At 40.4% G+C, this 22,805-nt stretch overlaps 1 protein-coding gene across 4 annotated transcripts in view; it reads right to left on the bottom strand.

The window, feature by feature from the left end:
- Positions 1-22,805, bottom strand: part of ncam1b (neural cell adhesion molecule 1b) — a 91,506-nt gene that overhangs the window by 38,613 nt on the left and 30,088 nt on the right. For all 4 annotated transcript variants that reach the window (XM_086034828.1, XM_086034825.1, XM_086034824.1 and 1 more), the window contains exons 2-8: positions 11,061-11,135; positions 10,373-10,582; positions 7,180-7,323; positions 4,514-4,651; positions 4,119-4,236; positions 1,200-1,360; positions 152-294 (exon numbers count right to left, since the gene is read on the bottom strand). In XM_086034828.1, the coding sequence (XP_085890954.1) occupies positions 152-294; positions 1,200-1,360; positions 4,119-4,236; positions 4,514-4,651; positions 7,180-7,323; positions 10,373-10,582; positions 11,061-11,135 (989 nt within the window). The remainder of the gene's footprint in view (positions 1-151; positions 295-1,199; positions 1,361-4,118; positions 4,237-4,513; positions 4,652-7,179; positions 7,324-10,372; positions 10,583-11,060; positions 11,136-22,805) is intronic.

Raw genomic sequence — 22,805 nt, 5'->3', positions numbered from 1 at the left:
AAAACAGCTGAATCTTTTTCTGGCTCCGTTGGTGCAAGCCTGACCTATAACATTGGCTTCCACTAATTTGTCATTCCATAAAAAGTGCAAATCAGACCACTCAGCGTAATTGGCCATCATGATTAAGTTAATAGTTGTATTTGTGCTTTACCTGCTCGCCGTCAGTGAAGACGCGGTTGCCGTAGCTCCAGCTGATGGTGGGTGTCGGATCCCCCGAGGCCTCGCAAGTTAGCATGACCTGCTCCTCCATCTCGGAGGTGCTTTGGTTTACAATGTAGGTGATCTTAGGTTTGACTGTAAAACACAAAGTTGACGCAAAGAGTGAGTTCTTGATTTGGGATGAGTTCAAACGGAGGATTACAGGCTTGACGTGCGAGGGGGAGGCGTCGAGGCTAAACCGTAATAAGCTCTCTACTCTCGGTAGCAGCAGCAAAAGTATGATAACCACGCGAGGATCCAAACTTTAATTCATGTGGCAATGACGCCTCTGTTAGAAGGCTTGGCCTCTATTTATGTTTACATTTCACCAAACTGTTGGTGAGGAGTTTTGGGGGTGATGCTAGCAGAGCAAAGTAATTCAAGCGCAGCTTGTGAAGCGTGAAGTTGTTTTTTTTTCCCCCTCGCACTCTGCAGAGGATGAACACATTGTAGCATTCCCACACTGTAACAATTGAGAATTGTACAATACTCAGCAGAGGGACATAATTGCAACCCTGTATTAAAACTGCATGAATAGCCACCGGTAATTATTTGATGAAAAAAGGAGCAGCTGCCTTGTTTTTTGATGGCATTATATAAATCATATTGATTTTTGTTTTAAATGACTACAACATTAATGCTGCATCTGAGTGCATGAGGGCACAACAAACTACCGTTGGTGCTTGTGTGGGAGCAGAGAAAAAAATGATTGCTCAAACAGTATTGGCACTGGTAGCAACGCTTTGAAGATGACATTTGTGTTTGAATTTGATGATATTTTTAGGCTGCAGAGGAGAACAGGCTAAACTGTATGGCCAAACTCTTCTACTTTGCATTACTAGCTATAGTTATTTACTGTACAAGGACGAAGGAAAAACAAGACAATAAGAAAAAGACAGTACATTATTGCCCCTCCTCATCACCGTACTCCTAATCCGCATTCCCACACACCTGGAGCTTTTTACAACCTATTATCACATAAATAAATATTCACCGCTTACCAAATACTCTCAGACTGAGCTCCTGCTCCGTTTCCCCAGCCTTGTTTTTGGCGATGCAGGTGTACTCTCCCTCATCGAGTTTGCTAACGTCCATAATGGACATCTCCGAGCCATCTTCATTGAAGCCGTACTTTTCTCCTGCGTCCAGAGTGATTTGGTTCCTGGAGTCCAAAAATAACAGAGCATATATAACATTAATGCATCCCTGAAATGTTAAACACCTTTGCATCACAAAAAAGGACAGTACTGTATAACAGTGTTTTTCAAACTTTTTTGAGTCCAGGCACATTTATTTCATTGAAAAAAAAAAACGCGGCACACCACCAGCTGAAATTGTGAAAAAAAAAGCTTACTTTAACAATATAAGTGTTATATTGTTTATATAAGCATTTTTTAACATTGAAGAATGACGTTATATTATAATGTCTTGAATAGGAATTAGATAAACACAAAGAAAAAAAGTATTTTATAATGTTTCATTGATACTTACTCAGTGTGAAACATGGGCCCGTTTGGATAAACATACGTCAGTAATTTGCTTGTCTCCAAACAAAGACAATTAGCTACCTGTCGCTACTGCTGGAAGAGTACTAAAATGTAGTAAAGACATGATTACGCTGCCAGGCGCTAGACCGCATAGGCACACAAATTAGATAATTTCCCACGGCACACCTGGCAATATCTCGCGGCACAGGCACACAGTTTGAAAAAAACTGCTGCATACGATCGTCACATTATCTTCCACAGACCATTTCGGCCTGATCTTATAAATACTGTATATCAGCAAATGTAGTTCTAGCCCAATATTGCAGTAAAGCATCTATTTGAAAGGAGGGCTTTATTTGCACATATGTGTAGGGGTGGAGGCAGAACTTACAGCTTGTTAGTTGGTTGATGGGTAAATGTTAGTGTTTTGTGACGTCCCCATTTGACATCTATTAAATGGTTATCAGCATTTTGGGGAGAATTTTGGAGGTTTAATTATTTTTTTCCCAATGCATTTCAATGGGCGTCAACAATATAGCAACTGGAATTTTGGCTATACATGGCTGAATAGCAGGGGGCAATTGTACAGTAAATAAGTACTTTAAACAGATTTGATGGATTGGTCCATCTTCTGATCAGATCGGTGATAATAATTATTATTATTATTTTTTTTTAACTCACGGATCAGCTCCAAAATCCTGATTGTCTGAAGCCTAGGTGTAACACTTTGATCCATGCATTGTAATTGCTTCATATTATGATGTTTATGATCTAAATCAGGTGTGCTCATTACGTCGATCGCAATTGCGATCAAAGGCATTGTGGGTCGATCGCCAGCCTATCATCCATCCTCACTACTGTTTTTTTTAAATTCACATAATACAATATAATACAAAACTCTCAATGGGAGATCAAACAATTGTTCGTGCGATGACCATAGAAAGAGTCTAGTATAGAGAAAAAACAAAAACAGAAAATCCTCACTATTGTATTTCTACGTTCACACCAACTGCGTTGGGAGCGTTTCTGGCAGCGCGTTTCAATTGGAGTCAATGTAGTTCGCGCGGCCGGGCGAAGATGCGTGCGAAGATGCGAAGGGGCGGCGCAAATGATGCGTTTGGAGCGGTGGGACGTGGAGCGAAGCACCGGAAATCCGCCCATACGCGCCACTAGGCTCGTACAAACAAGTCAACTTTTTTGCCATTCCGCCTCGCGGCAGCCAGTCAGCATCGGGCATACAACGTCACACACAGCCACACAGCGTCCTGTTCACTTGGCGGCATTTTAAAAATTTTACAGCAATATTCGCCGAATGGAGCGAATGGGCGGATTGTTGTTGCTGCAAATCTGCTTGAGGCTGGCTATCAGCAGCTACTGTCCGGACTATGCGTCCCTGGCTGATTCCATTCAGTGCAAATCATCAGAGTAAGGAAATTACAAAACATTTTTTGTTGTTGTATTGTGCTATATAGGTTGATGCAGTCATACAAGGTACACCAGCATATACGATACAAATAAAAATAATTCTCAATATATTTATAAATAAGGTGTTTTGCATTTTTAGTAAATGGTAGATCATTTTGACTCGGTCATGTCATTAGTAGCTCTCAGGCTGAAAGTGTGGGCACCCCTGATCGAAATCTATTTAGGATCACACTTACATGATTTGATGATCGACATTCATTGCTATTACCTTTGTGGAAGTTGATGCAAGTTGGTTCAAAGCTTGTTTGGTATCAGGATAAATACATAGTATATTAAAAAAAAAGTTCCAGTAGGGGAAATTTGATTTTTCTGTGTATAAACCTATAGTGTATTTAAGCAGGTGCTTTTACTGCCTCATCTCCGTAATTTATTATAGTCAAGCAAATGTCACTTTAATTGTCCTAATGTTCACACAGTAGAAGAAAGATGCTGCCATGGCAACAGGATAAACACAACCTGTCTGACAAAGCAAGGGCCTATCTGTGTCACACAGAACAATGTGCCTATTGAGAGTACCAGTCTTCAGGTTTCGCTGTCTTAATTCACCGATTTGGTATAATGTCAATAAGTATCCTATTGCAATGAATTAACCAGTGAGCCTACCAAATGTATTTGAGTAACAAATGACATTAAGTGGCAAAACAGCAGGGATTAAATTGGATTTACTTAGAATCACTTGATGACACAAACATTTTTCGCTGTTTGCACGACAGACACGATGTGATGCCACCAATGTGATTTTTATAGTTAATACATGACTTCTCATCTTTATCATGGGCTTTGTTTCCTGATGGGAAAGGGAGGCTTTTAAATGGCTTATGCATCCAGAGACTACGTGTGGCACAGTGTGAAGTTTCATCAACAAACAGGATATTATAATTGATGTGGTGCTGAAAAGCTTCATTGATGTCAGTTTTTTTTTTCTCTGTGGATGAAAACGCTTCTTACCTTGTCCAGGTCACCATGGGTTCAGGATAGCCATCGACCGCACAGGTCAACATGGCAGATTGGCCCACATCTGCTGTGGCGTTCACCTCTGACTGCCATACCCTGATGGTTGGGAGCACTGAGACACACAGATGCATGTTGTAACTTCATTCATAGAAGTAGGATGTAAAACACAAGTAAAATTAGCATCACAAACACAACGCTTATTTTCAGCACACCGCTTGTGTCAGAACTCCGGAGCAGACACATGACATGAGCATGAGTGCTTCATGCTCCACAGTTGCTGTGGGCAACTGTATCCATGTTAATCCCATGAGCCTCTAAGGATATGCACACTCCTAACAAAAAAAACACAAACAAAAAGACAACAATACAGCAGAGAAAGCTTTGCTAACCATTTATGACGACCTTGATAACCCGTAAATCAATCTCGCCACGGGCCATCAGGCGTGCCTCGCAGGTGTACAAGCCCTCGTCGGTCTTCTTTATGCCGCGGATTTGAAGGTGATTGTTGCTCAGCACCTTAAAGCGAACTTGAGAGGGAAGATAAAAGCATTGTGAGCGATTGTCAAGTCATGCAAAACAGCTGTGGTTGACTGGTACGAAACTTGCCAGGTGGCTCAACGGAACCACAGAGACAGAGTAGTTGAAGTGGTGTTCGACATATTACTACACCTGTCATCCGTCATGTTTATCAGAATTTCGAATTTCGGTCCGGAATCTTAGCAATATTCCTACGTTAATGCAGTCACTGATTCCTACCAACTGTGGCGTGACACATTCATGTGCTTTGAGGGATCATCTGGTATGTTACGGGAAATAAATAATTCCACTGAATTGGTTTGGAATTATTGTCCATTATAATGTTCATCTATCTCTGCCAGTGATGTATAATGACAGACAGAACAATTATATGTTCTTGCACTAGATGGAAGACGGTACAATTAAACACCTGTTACTATTTATACAAAAGAAGAGCAACTTTTAATCCAATTATGTTCATCTTGTCTTCTTATTCGTTAAGTGAGTTGCAAGTTTCTTTTGTTCGACAATGACAATGATCTTCCTATTTTTGTGAAGAGGAAATTTTCTATAGCAACTTTTTCTCAACTGAACAGGCCCGGATTTCTTCAGTTGGCAAATCTGTCAGTAAATTTAGGTGAGGTCATCATTATTAAAGTATTCTATATATTCATTCATTCATTCATTCATTATCCATACCGCTTATCCTCACAAGGGTCGCGGGCGTGCTGGAGCCTATCCCAGCTGTCTTCGGGCAGTAGGCGGGGGACACCCTGAATTGGCCGCAAGCCAATCGCAGGGCACACAGAGGCAAACAAACATCCGCACTCACAATCACACCTAGGGGCAATTTAGAGTATCCAATCAACTTACCATGCATGTTTTTGGAATGTGGGAGGAAACCGGAGTACCCGGAGAAAACCCACGCAGGCACGGGGGAGAACATGCAAACTCCACACAGGGAGGCCGGAGCCGGGATCGAACCCACAACCTCTGAACTGTGAGGCGGACTAGCTAACCAGTCGACCACCGTGCCGCTATTCTATATATACTTTGTAAAAAAAAAAATTGGGGGTGGTGTGCCGTGAGATTTTTCTAATGTAAAATATGTGACTTGGCTTGAATAATGGACAAGCTCAACTGGATGGGAATATTTGTTACGAGGGATTGCCCCAAAAGTAGTCAAATATCCTGGGAAAAATGCACCTGATAGAGATAGAAATGACTAAAAGTGTGATCATCACCATACAACCCGGAATTTGAACTGAATCCTATACCTAGGAAAGGGTCTGGCAGCTCAGTAAAATATCAATCATATTGTATCGTATTACCATACAAACTGCGTTGAACATGCAATACACTGAATTAAAATCATACAGGCTGTTCCTATGCTAAACTTAATTAATTGCAGCAATAACTATCAAACACGAGATGGGTAGTTTTACTTTATTTTTGTTGTATGTTGTTGCTTAATACATAACTAATTTCTTTATGTTAAAATATTACTCAAAATGACTGAAAAACATCTCTTGAGTTGTCGCTGTCCAGTTTGTGCCTTGAGCTAATACATCCCCCTTAAATGAATATCATATTGAAATGAGGATATGGACGTCAACCGAACCACTTGTGTCCATATTCAGAAGTACCACCATAGGAGTTTATTCATTGTTAATACACCACATACTCTACATAGTATACCACAAATATATCCTTACAGATAGCCAGAGTTTGAGATGAAATAATAAATTCAATCATGCGTTAATTCAAAACACTGTTATAACCCCCGGGCGAGCTTGTGTTATGATGTGCCTGCGAAAACACAATACACTTTGTGATATTGCTCAGGGTCTTGGGTGAATAAAATAGCCAATTGTATTTTCACATTCAAACGCAAATTAATTTTTACCTTTCTTTCTTCACAAATAAAAGTCAAAGTGAAACGGGCACAGTCAGGCAGGCACCCATTAACAAAACATCTGCATTGTAATCGTGTGCTTGTACAAGTATTTTGACCCGGCACTCAACATATCTAAGTTTTATTTATTTTTAAAACTCATAACACTCATAACCTCCTAATTGTATTCCACTTCAGGCTTCATATTTTTAGATGTTTTATTACACAAATAAAGAAATATTGAAAGAAGTTATTTTTTTATATTTCTTTTTAGAACTGCACAGTGTAGCTGATTAAATTGTTGTCGTTTCCCACCCATTCATGAATGTACAGCAATGTTTCAACTAGAACAATACAAATTTGTTTTTTCATTTGGCTGTTTGCTCCCCTGTCATAATATCCTTATTTCCCAGTCACATTGTACTGTTTGATGAAATGTCTATTTCATTTCAGGCATAACACCTATCCCCTGTTGGGCTAAAAGCGAACTTGACCAAATCTTCATTTTGTCTAATGGAGAGGTGCTTCAATCAATGTGCCACTCCATTTGACAAACTAGTGGTCCCAAAATGTAATCATTGCTGTAGCTTGATGTTGAATTTCAATTTGAATGCCATTCTTGTGTTCATTTGATTGCCATCTTACCGTCTTTTTCCATCTGTATTGTAGCTCCTTTATACTTCCAAATGATGGTGGGCGGAGGGGAACTGATGACATCACACACGATGACGGCGGTGTCTCCTTCCGTGAACTCTTGCGGCGACGGCGCATTCGTGAAGGTGATTCTCTCTGAAAACAAATAGCCGTGTAACTATACTCAGCAAGTTTCATTGTTGAGGATTGGATTCACTGGTTTTATGTACTGTATACTGTTTTGAAGCACAAGTATGTAGATGGTGGCTAGAATTTTTTTTTAACTATTTAGCAATTTCTGTCAAATGAAACTGCAGTTTAAATCCAAATCAACATGACTACAATGGAGAAATTAAATGCAGCGACACCCTGTTAGCATGGATAAACACAGCATTGTTGAGCAGTCACTTAAGAGGCCACTGGGACATGTTAAAAGACGCTGTCTCCACATCTTTAATACTGTGCATGGAACTCATAACTCTCCACATGGAGTGCTGCTGTTTTGGTTAATTGTCACGAATTGTCATTATAGACGTAGTCTCCATATAAGATCATCTTTAACACTGCACAGGGAGCTTGCAATCGTACAGACTTTAATTAAACTGGGAGACACTGTTTATGTGCATCTGTAGGTGCTGCTGTGTTGGGTAGCAACAAAGTTCAAATGAGCTCAGCAGTTAACAATGTCCGTGTGGAAACAATAAGGCCTATGAATTGAAGTAAAAAAAGTTTTTCATTTTCAGATGATGATGATATGGTAATTTAGAGAACACAATGGCCGTTGTTTGTCTGTTTTACCAATCATTTTACGACTTGTAGATCCCCCTTTGTCTAAACAAGCCAATTGTTAAACTCATTTTGAGGAGGATTTTCCTCATTTAAAATGAGTTTGCTCAGCTTTCCTCTCCCATGAAATTTAATCAAGTTACTCCGGCTGACTAAATTTACTGCACTGAACTTCCATTCTAAACTAACAAACTGATGGATGGCGTTTGCTGGTGGCACTGCAGCACTTCGGCGACCTAAAACACTTGACCCGGGTCAAATGTTGCAGACTCGCATTGAGCTGTAATCTTATCTGGTGACATTCCGTAGATTAAAAAGATAAAAGTGTGCTTTGCAACAGTCTGTGCCTACAGGTGGAAGTAATACTTGGTTGGAGAAAATGTTGGGTGACATTGTGGTAAGAGGCAGTCTAGCTATGACGATTGCTTTCCTTATATACGGCTGAGAGGTTTCCTTTTCAAAAAGGAATATACATTTTTAAGATCTAAGCATCAAACTATGTAAATAGGTTCTCCTATTTGTTATACGCATGGCTGGCAGCTTTCTATGTAATCTAAAACAAAGAGTGAAAGAGTTGAAAAGCAAGGAAACTCTCGTCAGATGGACATGTGCTGATGCACGGCATTCATGGAAAATAAAAGACATTCATCACAGAAGCTGCAAAACAGACAGCATCATTAAGCAGCCTTCTAATGGTCTTCCGACCATTTATCGAACTGATGAAAAATCTATCGTCTGGCAAAAAAAAAAGCAAAAGAGTAATGTGATGCCCTAGAGCAGTCAATAAAATACTGTACTACATGTTTAATAAACAGAGTGGGGTTTTTTTCGGCTTTGACTTTAAAGGGATCAGACAGCCGACACGGTCATTTTTCAATAACAAAGCTCAATTTATGTATTTTTTTAATCAGGAAAATGATATTAGCTTGCATTTTAACTTTTATCAGTTTGTTTTGGAGAAATCAGTACAATACTAACGTGTTCAGGAACGCCTACAATTAATGAGCAATTTGACCACACCCTCCTTTCCCTCCATGCCTTGTGTGACGACACGATAGGGACCGATTAAATTTTGTCATTCAAAGTCATTGTAAATAACGGAGCTAACAATGTCAAAATAACGAGCATCAATCCAATACATGTGGACATCTCTACTTAGGCTCACTTCAACCTCTGAAAACATGACAAAACAATTAGCCTTTCCATGTTTGACCAAAAAGAGCAAGAAATGAGCAGCCTACATGCAGCTGAGGTGCACTTGTCACATACATCGTTTCATATCATAAGTCACCAACATACTCAAACACATTGCGTTCCAAGAAGCTTTTTCGTTAGCTGAATTGCTCATAGGTTGTTATAGATTAGATTTAAAGTGTTAGCTTGACTTACTTACTGCGCCGCCTATCCGAAAATGAGGTGCGTTAAATGGTCATACTCGGCTGAAGGGACGGTCTCGCTGGAAGTCCGATGCTCTTAAATCTTTCCATGTCCAACTTTTGACATTTCGACAAGCCGACCTCCGGGGCTTGTATTTACCCGAAATTGACGCACGTATTTACTCGAAATTGACGCACACGGGCCGACCCACTCGCACCGCGACGCCGCTGTATCTCTGGTTGGACAGAATTAAAGCGTTCGCCGCAACGAGACCTCCTCTAGCAAACACGGCGCTCCTCACTGGCTGACCGGTGGCGGTGTGGAGCTAACTCCTCCTCATTTATGGACGGTATGAAATAGATCTCCTTCTGCTAATTTTGACTGTAAGCAATCGAAACCTAATTCTGCCTCGACTGGCCGTGGGAGCCACAGCTATAGCTGCTAAGCTTAGTTTAGAAGTTAGAAGTTTGCAAGTTTGCATCGCTAAATGTTTGAAAACTATGATCAATTGTCACTAAAGTTCATATGTACATTACTGGTATTGTCCACGCTAAGTGGTGATTAAAAAAAAAAAGATAGAAAAAATGACCAGCACAATATGTTTGATTTTGTGGAGGTGGTAGTGTTTTTTCCTCATAGGAGCTCACATTTGATGTTAATAAAAACTGAATATTGTGCCGCCCGCTTTTATATAGAGTTTGAAATGGACAAGAATAGGAATGTGCAAATGAATTTTAGTGGCAATTAATCATTTTCAGACACTAGGTGACAACAGAACGTGACGAACCAAAACAAGGAACAACACGGATCAAGCCTAAGTGCGATGATGTTGACAGCCTGAGATGGAGAAAAAAAAAAAAAAACACGCCCCAAAAGTGGGCGGGCCAATTTGCGGCTTTAGTCATCATAAAAAAGCCCATAAATCACTACAGATTCTTTTAGGGGGGTGAATTTTAGTGCTGACAATTTTTTCATACAGACCTATTATATAAGTGTTGATGTTCAGCCCAAACAAGTGTCCCTTTAAGCAGGAAATACTCACGGAATATTTTGATGTTAACCGTTGACTCTCCCTGCTGATCTCCATTGGTGGCGACGCACTTGTACGTGCCGGCATTCTCCGTCACAGCTCGGTACAGCGTGAGGATGGATGACGTCTCGTCGTTTCGGGTCACCGTGATGTCTGGTCTTTTGGGTTCTATCCTTTCGCCACTCGGCCCAAACCAGTCTATGTGCTTTGCCCCACCGATAACTGGAGAGCAGCAGCAGCAAGGATAAAATTAGTCTATCTATAATGTATGTATGTACAAAGTAGTAAAGCAAAGTCAATCAGTTCCCCTGGACTGAATAGTGCTGACGATACATTCTCTTTTATGCACAGAAGCCTTTGCTTTATGGGCCTCGCAACTCACGCTTCACCAGCACCGGCCATGTGACTCAGCAACAGAGGCTGAATGATAATTACATTACCTTACAGATTACAATAAGAATTACACATTTTGGTGGTAATTACACTCAATACAGTACGTTGCGCTGAATTGTACTTTGTTCTCACCAAGCGCAAACAATATAGCGATTATCTCGGATGATCCGTTTCCCGCAGTGTCTATGACGATGTAGTGCAGAGAAAAATAACAGCCATTTTATCCTTTGAGGAAATGTTTCAAATGTACTGTCAAAGAAAAAAAAATGTGAATTACAGTGTCAGGACAACTTCAAGTCAAGCTTACCTTCACACATGAAGAATTTGGACTCCCCGAGACTGATTTCACCATGACTGGGTGTGATCTGCACGTCCAGTGACACTAGAGGAGACACAACAACATCCAAAATGAAATTAAAGAATATGAAAGGATAGAAAATGCTAGCATGGAAAAGTACATCATTACTTTAGCACAGAGAGCCTACAAACAATAATCAGACACTGAACTGTCAAAATCCGAACACCCTAAATTCAGAAATCATCCATGTTTCTGGAAAAAAAAAGCCTCAAAGATCATCTCCAAAAAAATAACTAAAGTCTCTGTCCTGGCTAAGCCAAAGTGACAGTAAACAAGACATTCATAACAGAAGCGTGACAACTGTGTCTTTAATTTGCAAGTGAAGAGATTCACCTCTCAGTTAATAAATACAAGAACATTCTTTTTTTCCATTGCTCCTAAAGGTAGAACCGCAATGATTTTTACCTGATTACTAATAAAAAAATAATACTTACAGCTTATTTTTGCCCTTTCAGAAGATATGATATTCAATTAAGACTCTTGGAAGCACAAAGCAGACATGCAATGTGTGTACATTGGTGAATGCCTACACTTTATCAATGTCTGGAAAAGAAAAGACTTAATTTTTTGGGGGGGGCCACAGCGTGAGGTCTGGATTGAAGCCTTTTACTCCCTAATTAAAACAAAGCGTCACTTGTTTCCCAAGGGGCGCAGTTAAGGTTTCCCGCGGTTGAGAAATGTAACTAAATGGGCCCAAAATCCGGCTCTATATCGCCAGGGTGTCAGTGCAAAAGCGAGGGGAGTTACAAAGGGCAGGAAGTTGGAGAGAAAAAGGCAAACTGACTCAGCCAGTAATGTGGATGGATGCTTAAAATTAAGTTAATTTTGTCCTTTGGTGTTTTGTAACAAACCCATTCAAACACGCGATCCCCTCTTAACGAAAAACCTTCGTTCAGAGACATCGTTTGACTGTCAGGACTGGGTAATATAGATTAAGTACACCGCACTACTGTTGTTGAAGAAAACCATGAGTGATATAATATCAAAGTGAAGGTTATTAAAGACAGGGCCCACTGCGTAGTATGCTTGTGAAGTAACAACAACCTGCAAACACTTTCGGTCACATTTGTTGTGCAAACTGGCCTACAGAGTTTTACGTCTTTTCTTATATCCTTCTGTTTTCTTTGGATCATCGATCACACTCTTGAGACGTAAATGTCGGCTCCTGTTCTGTGTAAACACACCAATCCGCCCATCCCCGTTCATCTCATAATCAATATTGTCCTTCTGTTTGCGTAGAACGGCACATTTTCCCAGTTTGGGGGTTCACTGAATGACTTTAAAACCACAGCCTTAACGTCAAAACGGTTCTCTTTAAGATCCATAGCCAGACACGAGACTCCTCTTAGCTGTATACTTATGAACCAGAAAGTAATTGCTCTCTCGTCTCAAACGTTTAAGAGGCGAAAAAGCTGCGGGACTGTCAGCCTTGTTAAAGGGCAGACTCGTTTAAGGTGGAGGGGGTGTGGTTGCAAGTGACACAAGCAACTGGAAATTGAATCCGAATGTGAACCCCCTGGAGACCAATCAATTTGAAATCCGAGACTTCACACCAACGGTTAGTGAGCGTGCCCCGAGGGTGAAAGCAGGGTAAATTAAAATGTCAATGTACTTTTGAACATATTTGACTCCGACAGACTCTAAAGAGCTCATTGATACATCACTACAATAAGACTTATTCATATCCCATGCATCCTCTATTGTGGAAATCTGACAAAAAGCCACCCTGATACACCATTGGCTTTATTACACTGTATGCATTCGAAAATAACTGCGGAGTTGTCAACTAGTACGGTTCGTCCACTTTAAAAGGTGACGATGATGATGTTTCAGACTCGGCTAACATTACTCTACAAACACAACACCCCATATTTCTTTTCATAAGCGTTGTAATTACATAGCTCAGACATTTTGTGACACAAAATAATATAATTTACAGCTAGTGATGAATGCCCCTTTTTTTCTTAATATGTCACAAACATGTTTAGTAAGCACATCATACATTTGGAGCATGAACAGTTCATGATTCATTCAGTCAGCGTCACCTTACTGAGAGAAATTGGAACACGTGCCCCAGGAGCTTTAGAGGGTGCTGTGTACCACTTAACGGGCAAACCAAACCAGAGAATTTTAATTCCTTACAAACAGGAGTGCTGTTTCTGAATTTGAGTAGAGTTTTGTTTTTGGGTTTTTTCCCGGGGCCGTGGACACTCGACATGCTCAGAGACCCAAAATGAACTCAAGTAGATGAATGTGACCTAGTTCTGGCAAAACATGCAATCTCCCTGTAGTTCAAGTTGTCTTCCATTTGTCTCAGTCTGAGGCTTTTAGACCAAAGATCATTTACCCAAAAGGGAACACTACAAATTCCAAAGTCTGTGAATCTTAACCGTATTTTTAGGTTCATGCATCAAAAGGTCCACAGTGGGTATAAAATATGAAATGCAGATTGTGGGTTATGAGATATAACTTCTAGTTTATAGAAATGGTTTAACAGGTTACAGTACAGTATCTGGTTTACAAAGTTTTGCAAATGAAATACAGCATCATCAATGTTGTTTATTGTGTCAAGACGTAAGGATTAAGTGTCATTAGAAAGGAGACCGTAATCAAACGGCTGGATCAACACCAAATTTACGTTGTTCAAGGCGTTTCAAAGGAGACAGCAGACACCTTGTTTCCTCACAAAGGCGAAACAAAGACATACTGAGCAGAACCCAACTTTCTCTAGTTTGAATGAGTTTTTCAGTTCGAATGAGTTGGTGGGCTGGTAATCTCTGATTGTTTCTTTTAGCGTGCTAAAAATTTCAAACTTTAAGCGTGCTAAAAATTTCAAACTGCATCAGACAGATTGCACTTGATGTTCCCATTGTCATACTGCAATTATGGCCAATCTACCAGACTTTAATACACTCGCAAATAGCCGCGTGCACTTTCGGGAAACGTCTCGCAGCGTACAAGCTAAAATGAAGATGTGTTCATATGCTAGCCGTAGTAACAGTATGTCAACATTTTTGTTAAGGGTCACTTGTCCGGATCGACAGCAAATCACTTTCTCATCATAACCGAATGACGCCACCTCTTCAAAGTGGTCCTAACCATACTATCAACGGAAGAAACAAAGTGCAAATGTGAGAGCAGCTCAAATTTGTGTATTCAGAGTCGACTAATGCTAATTTTGTTTTCAGAATAGGCGTTATGTATAACAATGAAACAATCATAATTGCTTTCTGAATGTGTTTCTGAAACAGAATAAAAGGGCAGCGAGTCCGAGTTGGCCTCAGTTTGTAGTTGTTGCTCGACACCTCGCGCAACAGAAAAGGAACATTTAATAGCATTTGAAATTCATTTGTGGTTGTGAGAATTTTCTGTAGCTACGAGCAATGTCATATTTGTATGCAGCACAATTCAAGTGGGATACACTGCAAGTAACTGATAAGGACAGGGACATAGATGTATAGAGATGGAAATATAGTCCCTTTCCTCCACTGTCTCTAGATACCTAAGAACCCCACCTCAGGTGCTGCAGCCTTTGCCGTAGTAAGGAGCATCGACCAGAGCTGTGACTCGCTGCGCATCCCAATTATGCTTATTATCTATTCCCCTGACGTAGAACACACATGAACTTCAAAGCCCCCCCACATTTGACAGCCAGAGTTAAAAGTTTAAGTTCCACTGAGATAAAGCAGTGTCGGGCGGACCTCCTTTAGGTGGGCTTCGGGGGAGGCGCAGTAGCTTGAGAAAAATGAGGAATACATGTTTTTGAAGCTGCTAAGCTACAACAGTAGATATTGAACAGAGTCAACAGTAGGAATGGGACAAAATGTATATTGTATGTACTATGTACTTCAATACATAATTGTCAACTGTTTGTACAGTGGGTGCTCAGTTTATGATGGAATTCCGTTCTTATGTGAGAAATTGAACCCTAATTTGTACGCAAATTGTAATGAACCCCTAACCTATGCTAACGCAATAGTAAATTCATAATTTCAGTATCTATTACTATGAAAAACACTTCAAAGCCATAAATATACAACAATTAAACGGGAAAACGTTAACTAGGAAGTCAAACACATTTTTTTAACAATAATATGTTCTATGCACCTCCACTTGTCTAAACATGGCATTTTGATTACAATTGCAATTACAATTGCGACGGCAAGTGACAAAATGGCCGCCCCTGAGATGAATGAAAACGGATGGATTTTTCTTCTTCACTCATACTCCACAAACACAATTATAATCAGAATGTCGGGTTTAGACTAGTGGTGACGCATGCAGCATATTATTGACATGCTGACTAATACATTTTTGGGGTTGAATTTTTTTGGGGTTCGTTTTATTTTACACTTCATATCGTGCATTCTAGTCAATTTTCAGAGTAAAAATTGTTACCACATTACTCAGTGACATTACTCAATTGTGTGTATAAAAATCATTTTTTAACCCCAAGATGTTTTACATTTTGTGCTAATGTACATGTTCTTTGTACATACGTCAATATTTTCCCCATATTTTTGCTAGAGACTTAACTGCCTCAAACAGAGACTGGGGGCTTAGCAGTATGGCTTGAGACCGTGTGAAAATTACAACGAGAATATTTGTGGTTGGGTTATTTATGCCATTGGCTAGTTCCGGCCGGTGTTAGAATGTGTGCTAAATTGCTAGTGTAGCCCTCGCCTTATTTTTTGTCTAGATATATGTTGATTGTAATACAACATTTCTGTTCTTAACTGCTGGATCTCCACCCTAACGCGGTTCTAGTCAGGCTTCAGTAAAAAGTCTACTGTACACCTAAGCACTTATTTTGCTATTCTCGACTCTGCATTTCACTTTATGGATCAGCACACTTAGCGACCCCTCGTTCGCCTCCGCGGTGAAAACGCTACTTGTTAGTGGGGTTGTTTATTTGTCACATCGGAGGAGATGATGCGCGGCATGCAGCTCGTTGCTGCTTTGCACGTACTTATATATAGTATAAATAAAGACTGTGCAGCTTCAGGGCAAGCTAGCTTAGCGCATAGCATTCAAGCAGCCACGACCGAAATGACTTACAGGAGTACGGGCGACAGCGTGTAGTAGGACAACGCTTTTATTTTTTTTTTTAACCAGTTCGGCGCTGGACCTGCCCACAGGAGCATGCCACTAATGGTACCTACGGCCGCGACCCATTTTGGTTTTTTGGTTTTTTTTAGAGGGGGGATCTTTTTTTTTTTTTAATTTATTTATTTTTTAAAATATTTTTATAAAATTCTCCTGAAAACCTCTGGTCCGGCGCGCCCAAGTATTAACATGGTGTGGGAATCAGTGATATCACAATGTACTCTGAGAATGCCCCTATAGTCAGCAAAACAAAAGTGCAAAGTAATAAATTCTTTAGCTCAGCTCCACCACCATGATGTTGAAAATTTGCACAAACACATCTCGTTTTCAAATGTATTAAATTGAGATAATTCTTCTTTCATGTTTTATGTTCACTGTGTTTCACACTTTAATAAACCACTGATCTAAAATAAAGTGAGATCAAACCTATCCCTCAGATTAATGTTACACTAGCCATCACAGCTGAGGATCATGAGGGACTTTTTGTTGAATAATTTAGTCTATTTTATAAAGGGCACCACGTAAATAAATAAGCACTAATTTCATTTTGTCAAAAATGATCTAATAATGCTCAATTTAGAGCAATCTGTTGAATGCCGTCTTAAATTATTCTTCTGTATATGTGTGCTTCACTGCAGCATTGCTTTGACACATTCATAAATGATATTTTTGTCTAATCAAAAAATACTTCAAACTATATTGATCTTTTCCCACTTCATTGTCATGTTAAAGCCTTATTAAAATTACACTGAAGATTTTTATAAAATTCCCTTAGAAGAAAATAGAAATCATACTACCAAACAGATGGAATTCTGTATTGACTTTATCCCATCCGAACTTAGTAACTGATAAATGCTTTGGAATTTGGCATTTTATAGAAAAAAGTTGGGTTGTGTGGATTGTAGGCCTTATGTCATGGTAGTTTGTACTGTTTTATCTTTTTGACGTGTTCTAGCTCACAGTTGAGCAAAGACTCAATAGCTCAATTTTACTATTTTTTTACTTTGAATTGTCACAACAACACCACTTAACATTACAATAATCAATTATACACCATTGACTGGATTTGTCACAAAACAATTCATTGATCATCTCTGGACTACCTTATTTGAAAAACCTTGATATGTTTTGACATTTAAATGTCACCAGAATACAAACATGTAAAGGGCAAAAAACAAGTGGTTGAATTCATATTTATATAATTTCAAGTAATTAAAACAGTATTTGCTTGCTACTCATGTCTCACAACCGCAGTTACACTCACTCATGGCCAGTTGCTATGGAAACACCCCCACCTCCCCAACCCCTTCTCTTGGCGGTCCGATGTGATGGTGTGATGGTTCCACTTCCACGCAAGGTGCCCACAACATAATCCAAACGGGTTAAATTCCACCGTGAAACCTCATTATGTTTAAATAGCCCACATTTCAGCGATTCATTTCAGCCTCTGCTTGTGGCTCCCTCATGATGGCAATAACCTGGCAGGCTTCATACTTGCATTATTTTGTAACCGCAAGAGAAATCCATTACATGAAGCTCACAGTAAACCCCCCCAAAGTGTGTTTTTAAAAGCTTTTTCCCTGCAAAAGTGGAACCACTGGAGCGGAACAACTGACAAACTTCTATTTATTTCCAGCCACTTTGGTTGGGTAATCACCTCAATGGTATTAAGCTGAGCAATCAACCAAATATTGTAAAGTAACAGAGAAACTATTCACATTTAATCTGTGCCAATGTCAGTGGGGATAAAATGGTCATTTCAAGGCTTACAAAACAGGAAAGTGCAGGAGAGGCAATAGCAGCACAAGCTAAGATTTCTATGAGAAGTCAGCGGCTACTCTATAGTCTCTTAAAAAAAAAAATAATAATAATAATAATAATAATAATAATAACAATGATCAAAAAAATAACACTCCCACAATACTAAAGTTGAAACATCATTAGAATGAACTCTCACTTAACAGGACTAAGCCTTCCCGGGCGACATGTCTCTTTGTCTCTGGCAAAGAAGCAACTCGGGGAACAGCAGTGCACTCCACTTCAGTTGCAGAGCAGAATTCGCCCTCATTCAGGCAATCTAGTCTAAGTGCCCCTCAGCATCTGCCTCAGCTGTGCATCACACAACAAAAGCCCAGGGAGGTGGAAAGCACAGCGTCTGTGGCCCATCATGCTATGTACTCCTGTAATGACTCAGTGGAAAGATGAGGCGGAAAAAGAGCAAGGTAGAATGCAATGGAGGATATTGTACCTTTTTTAAAAGGGAAAGTAAAACTGCAAAATCATACAGCACTATTAATTGTGAACTTTGTGAGGCATGCCACAAATAACATCCTGTAGTGTAATCGAGGGTAAACATGATGACAATGGGGCACGGAGAGAGATTTAACATGCATCCCGGAGCTAGCGATGAACTACGCAATCTGTGCTGATGTCCGTGCGAGCCGAGTAGTCTGTCACAAGGACTAAAAGTGACATGTATAAGCAGTGAAAGAGAAAGACTCTCTCATGGACACTGAATTCTGGGGTCAGCGTCATGTCTTTTCCCCCCCACAAGAATGGAGAGTCTGTGTGGCCTGAACAATGACTGAAATGTTAGCATCTCTGCAAACACAATGAAAGACCACAGACAGTCTTTTAAAAAAAGCTAATTCTCCAGCCTAATCTTGAGGACGGATCCCTCGTGGTTCCCCTGTTACTGTTAGTCACGACACATTCCCATGAAAAGCAGGCCACACCACCATATTTGCTACAAGCATGATGCCAGCTAAATGTTTGGCGGGATAGAATACAGTACAGCTTTGCCAAGACACAGAGAGCACGGGTTCATGGATATCTAATAAGTACTGTAGTAACAAAGAGGCAAAAACAGGCGAGGATGGAGAGGCCAGTAAAGGCAGGATGCGAAACAATGACCACTCAGCCATAAGCTGCCCTAGACAACACAGCGTCCCCATGCCTGGCACACACACATAGCTTTCTCTCTCTCCGTCTATTTACCGGGCTGACAAGCTGGGACGAGTCGGATAAGCCTGCCTGCGACTCGACTAGGAAGACATCAATAGGAGGGAATGCACCATTTTCAGACAGAGCCAGACAAGAGCCGGGGAATCGGGGCGGAGAGACAGAGCATCACTGGAGGACTCATGTAGCGTGCGTGGGATGGGCAGCAACTTGTGGATCGGCAACGTATCAACGCACAATGGTGGAGATTCGGGTAGATGGCGCCGTAATTGGATTGAAATGCTAATGAAAATATAATCTGTCTTGAGCGTGTCTCCATCAAGGTTAGACCCGAGAACAATAGTACTCAGAGAATCAGTTCTCCAAATTGGACAATGCTCACTGTAGGCATCTCTTTCCCCTGCTGACTGACCATGTCACAGTGGAGCATTTCAAGCCCTCCATCATCAATCGCATACTGATGACCATCCTACAATGCAAATAGGGTCTGGAATTAACACCTGCCAAGTATCAAATGCCAGTGTAATTAGGCTTTTCCAGGAAAATAAACCATGGTCATTGACCTCAACAGTCAAAAGGATAATTATTCATCTGCCCAACCAAAACAATAATTATTCACCTCGACAACCAAAAGGACAATTTAATACATCGACAACTGAAAGCCTGCTACTGCTTTTTAAGAGTATCAGTCTGAGCTCGAGTCTCCAACCCGCAGGTATGTGAGTGGCTCTGTAAAAAGAAGCATACACGTTATAATTAGAGAGTAAATTAGTCAGCTCAGAATTGAACCCTTCACAGTCTCCATTTGGCTCATTGCTGTCTTGTAGGTGTTGGCAGTATGTGTTTCTGTACTCACAGTCAAAACAGACAGAGAAAATGAAAAACGCTAACAACAGGTGAACTTTAAGCCTCTATCCCACTGAGTGGCAAACAATTGCGAGTGTTTTAGAAGGCAGCGAATATTGCGTTCACGTCAGACTTCGTCAGGGTTCGTTCAATATCGCAAATGTTCGCCAACAGTGATTTTTTTTTTTTCTTGTCGCAAGAAAATTTTGTACATGTTCAAAATTCCCTTGCGACAAGAAAATTACAGGAAAACGTCTGCCGAACGTCTGGTGACCGTTTGGCAAATACTTTTGGTCTTGAACGGACCCTGATGGGAACGCACGTTTTTTTACCTTCACCAACAGTCGGAAATGTTCGCCCCTCAAAGGGAGAGGGGCTTTAGCTTGCTGTTTAAAGTATCAGCGAGTCTTGTCTGACCTCTGCTTCAACTGTGCAAGACCATTGTTTCAGCTAACCGGAATTCTGACACGACATAGAGTATATTCCTATGATTGTCATACGACCGGTAGGGAGTACACTGAACAAGCACGACACCAGAACAGATTTTGAATCAATTCTGATTCAAATGCGAGTCCAGAATTGAAACTCTGCAATTATCTTGAGGATATAGTGCTAGAAACCACAAGACCACAGAGAGGTCCTGAAGGGCTTTATGTGTTATACATTTCATAGTGACAATGCTAATATCCCGACGTCAAAAAGATATAACAATACAAACTAAAAAGCCTCGCTTTATCTTCTTGGGTAATGTGAATTCACGGATGGATCGATTGACACACTCACAGCGCAGGAATCAATAATCAAGTTTTAAATCAAAGCCCTCATCTCCCCATCTCTGAAGTGAATGTTTTACAACATAATAGCGCTGAAAATGAGTAAGGTGTTTTTATGGTTCAGGCTCCCTGCAGACCTGCAGTAATACACAGACACAAATAATGTTATCGAGCAGCAGTAAGAGAGGCACAAAGCAGATGCAAAATTCTTCCATTTACAGTCTGTCTGCATCGTTAAAACGCTAATTAGAATAGGTATACATTTTAGAGGATACAAAATGAGAATGATAGCCAGCCGCAACATTAGATTCTGTCCTCTGGTTCACTGAGGCGTAAATACGCATACTGATACTGACTTCCTCCTCTTTAAATAATCTCCAAGCCAAGGAGCTTCAGATAGCAGACCATGCTTGCAATTTCTTCAGTGTTGCCGTCACCTGGATTTACTGTATCCTTTTGATAGGGATGTGCAATAAATCTCCCGGCCTCTTGCAGTCCATTTTAAAATAAATCCCTTTGACCATAGCACAAGAGTAATCTGCTCTGCTAAAATGCTAATTTGTTATATCCTCTTGCAAAATTATACTGTATAAATCCTTGTCCTATGACTATTACCTGTCTGTACTGGGCAAACATTCGATGTTAACGTTAATTTCTAGGGATGTAACAATTTATCAAATATCGATTTTATATCAATATAAATGCTTAAAATATGCATTTTTATATATAATTATATAGCAAATTATTTGCTGCTGTGTTTTTCTCTCGAAAATCCCTCGTCTCCCACAGCCTGCATGCTTGTCTGCAACACACATACGCAGTAGTGGTAATCCGGGTCATCCGTGATGTAAACAGAAGCAATGGTGTCATGCTCCTGAGTTTAGCGTTAGCAACCAAGTCCAAAGGTCTGGGAGTATTTCACAAAATTACCTAATACAATGTAAATCTCAATTTCATAGCTATATAATAATAATAATGCCGTGATAAATGAGCATCTAAAAAGGAAGCACATTGTGGCTGATGCCCGATTTCATTTCTCACATTGGGACAGTCGATTGTGAAAGCTATCTTTAGTTTGCTTCGGCAAAAAATGTAAGTACTTTGGCGGCTAATCGCATTGCTAAGGCTAAAAAGTCATTCAATATTGGTGAAATAAAAAAATCTGTGGATTCACGTTTATTATTGCACACACACACACACACACACCTCAACGCGGACCAAACGGTCCGATGTAGAAAAATGGTTGGGGACCACTGCCTTAATCTACTTTTAATATTTGACTTTACACACAACAAGAGAATGAATTGACATTAGCCTTGACGTTAGCTCAACTAAAATAACTTATGCCTTAAGTCAGGGACAAAATATCAGCGGGGTGAGCCCTCAGATGTCGCTTGAGATTTGTCCTTCTTAACACTTGGTTTGTGGTCACAATCACTGTTACCGCTGTCAACAATGCATTGTGTTGTTCTTTCTGCTGGGTTGTACAGAAAGTATGTCCATATGTTTCCTTCGTTTCCGACCACCAAGCCCATTTGTTGTCACTGTCGCCATGGTCCGTCAAAGGAAAGCGTGTCAGTGTGCGTGAGCCAAGACAAATGACCGCAGACCTGTTCGTGTTTGGGTGTGCGAGTGTGTGCAACGGTGTGTGAGATGGTGTGTGCAACACGTACGCCCTACGTGCTGTCCCGGCGATGGGCGTGCCCAAACGAGGATAGGTTGCACCAACATTGCAATTTTTTGAAAGACAGATTACGTGTACAATGGGAAGGGATGTCATAAATTTTGAACGTCTGACGGACCACAGGCTAACAATTTCATCCCGTCTCGTCTCGTGTATGTCACGTCATGTTTTCGTCGTCAAAGAGCCACGTTTAGCTCGTCATCGTCTCGTTATCGTTATGAAAAAAAGGGGCGTTAACGAAATATTTTCGTCATCATCATCGTTGACGAAAACAACACTGCTCAACACTCCAAGTTAAACACAACATGACCTATTTTCCACAAA

Source organism: Filicampus tigris, chromosome 7, assembly GCF_054856515.1.
Source record: "Filicampus tigris isolate MCC_2025a chromosome 7, RoL_Ftig_1.0, whole genome shotgun sequence".
In the NCBI taxonomy this organism is placed as follows: domain Eukaryota; kingdom Metazoa; phylum Chordata; class Actinopteri; order Syngnathiformes; family Syngnathidae; genus Filicampus; species Filicampus tigris.
Note: the sequence above shows the minus strand (reverse complement) of the source record. Positions and strands in the feature narration are given on the sequence as shown.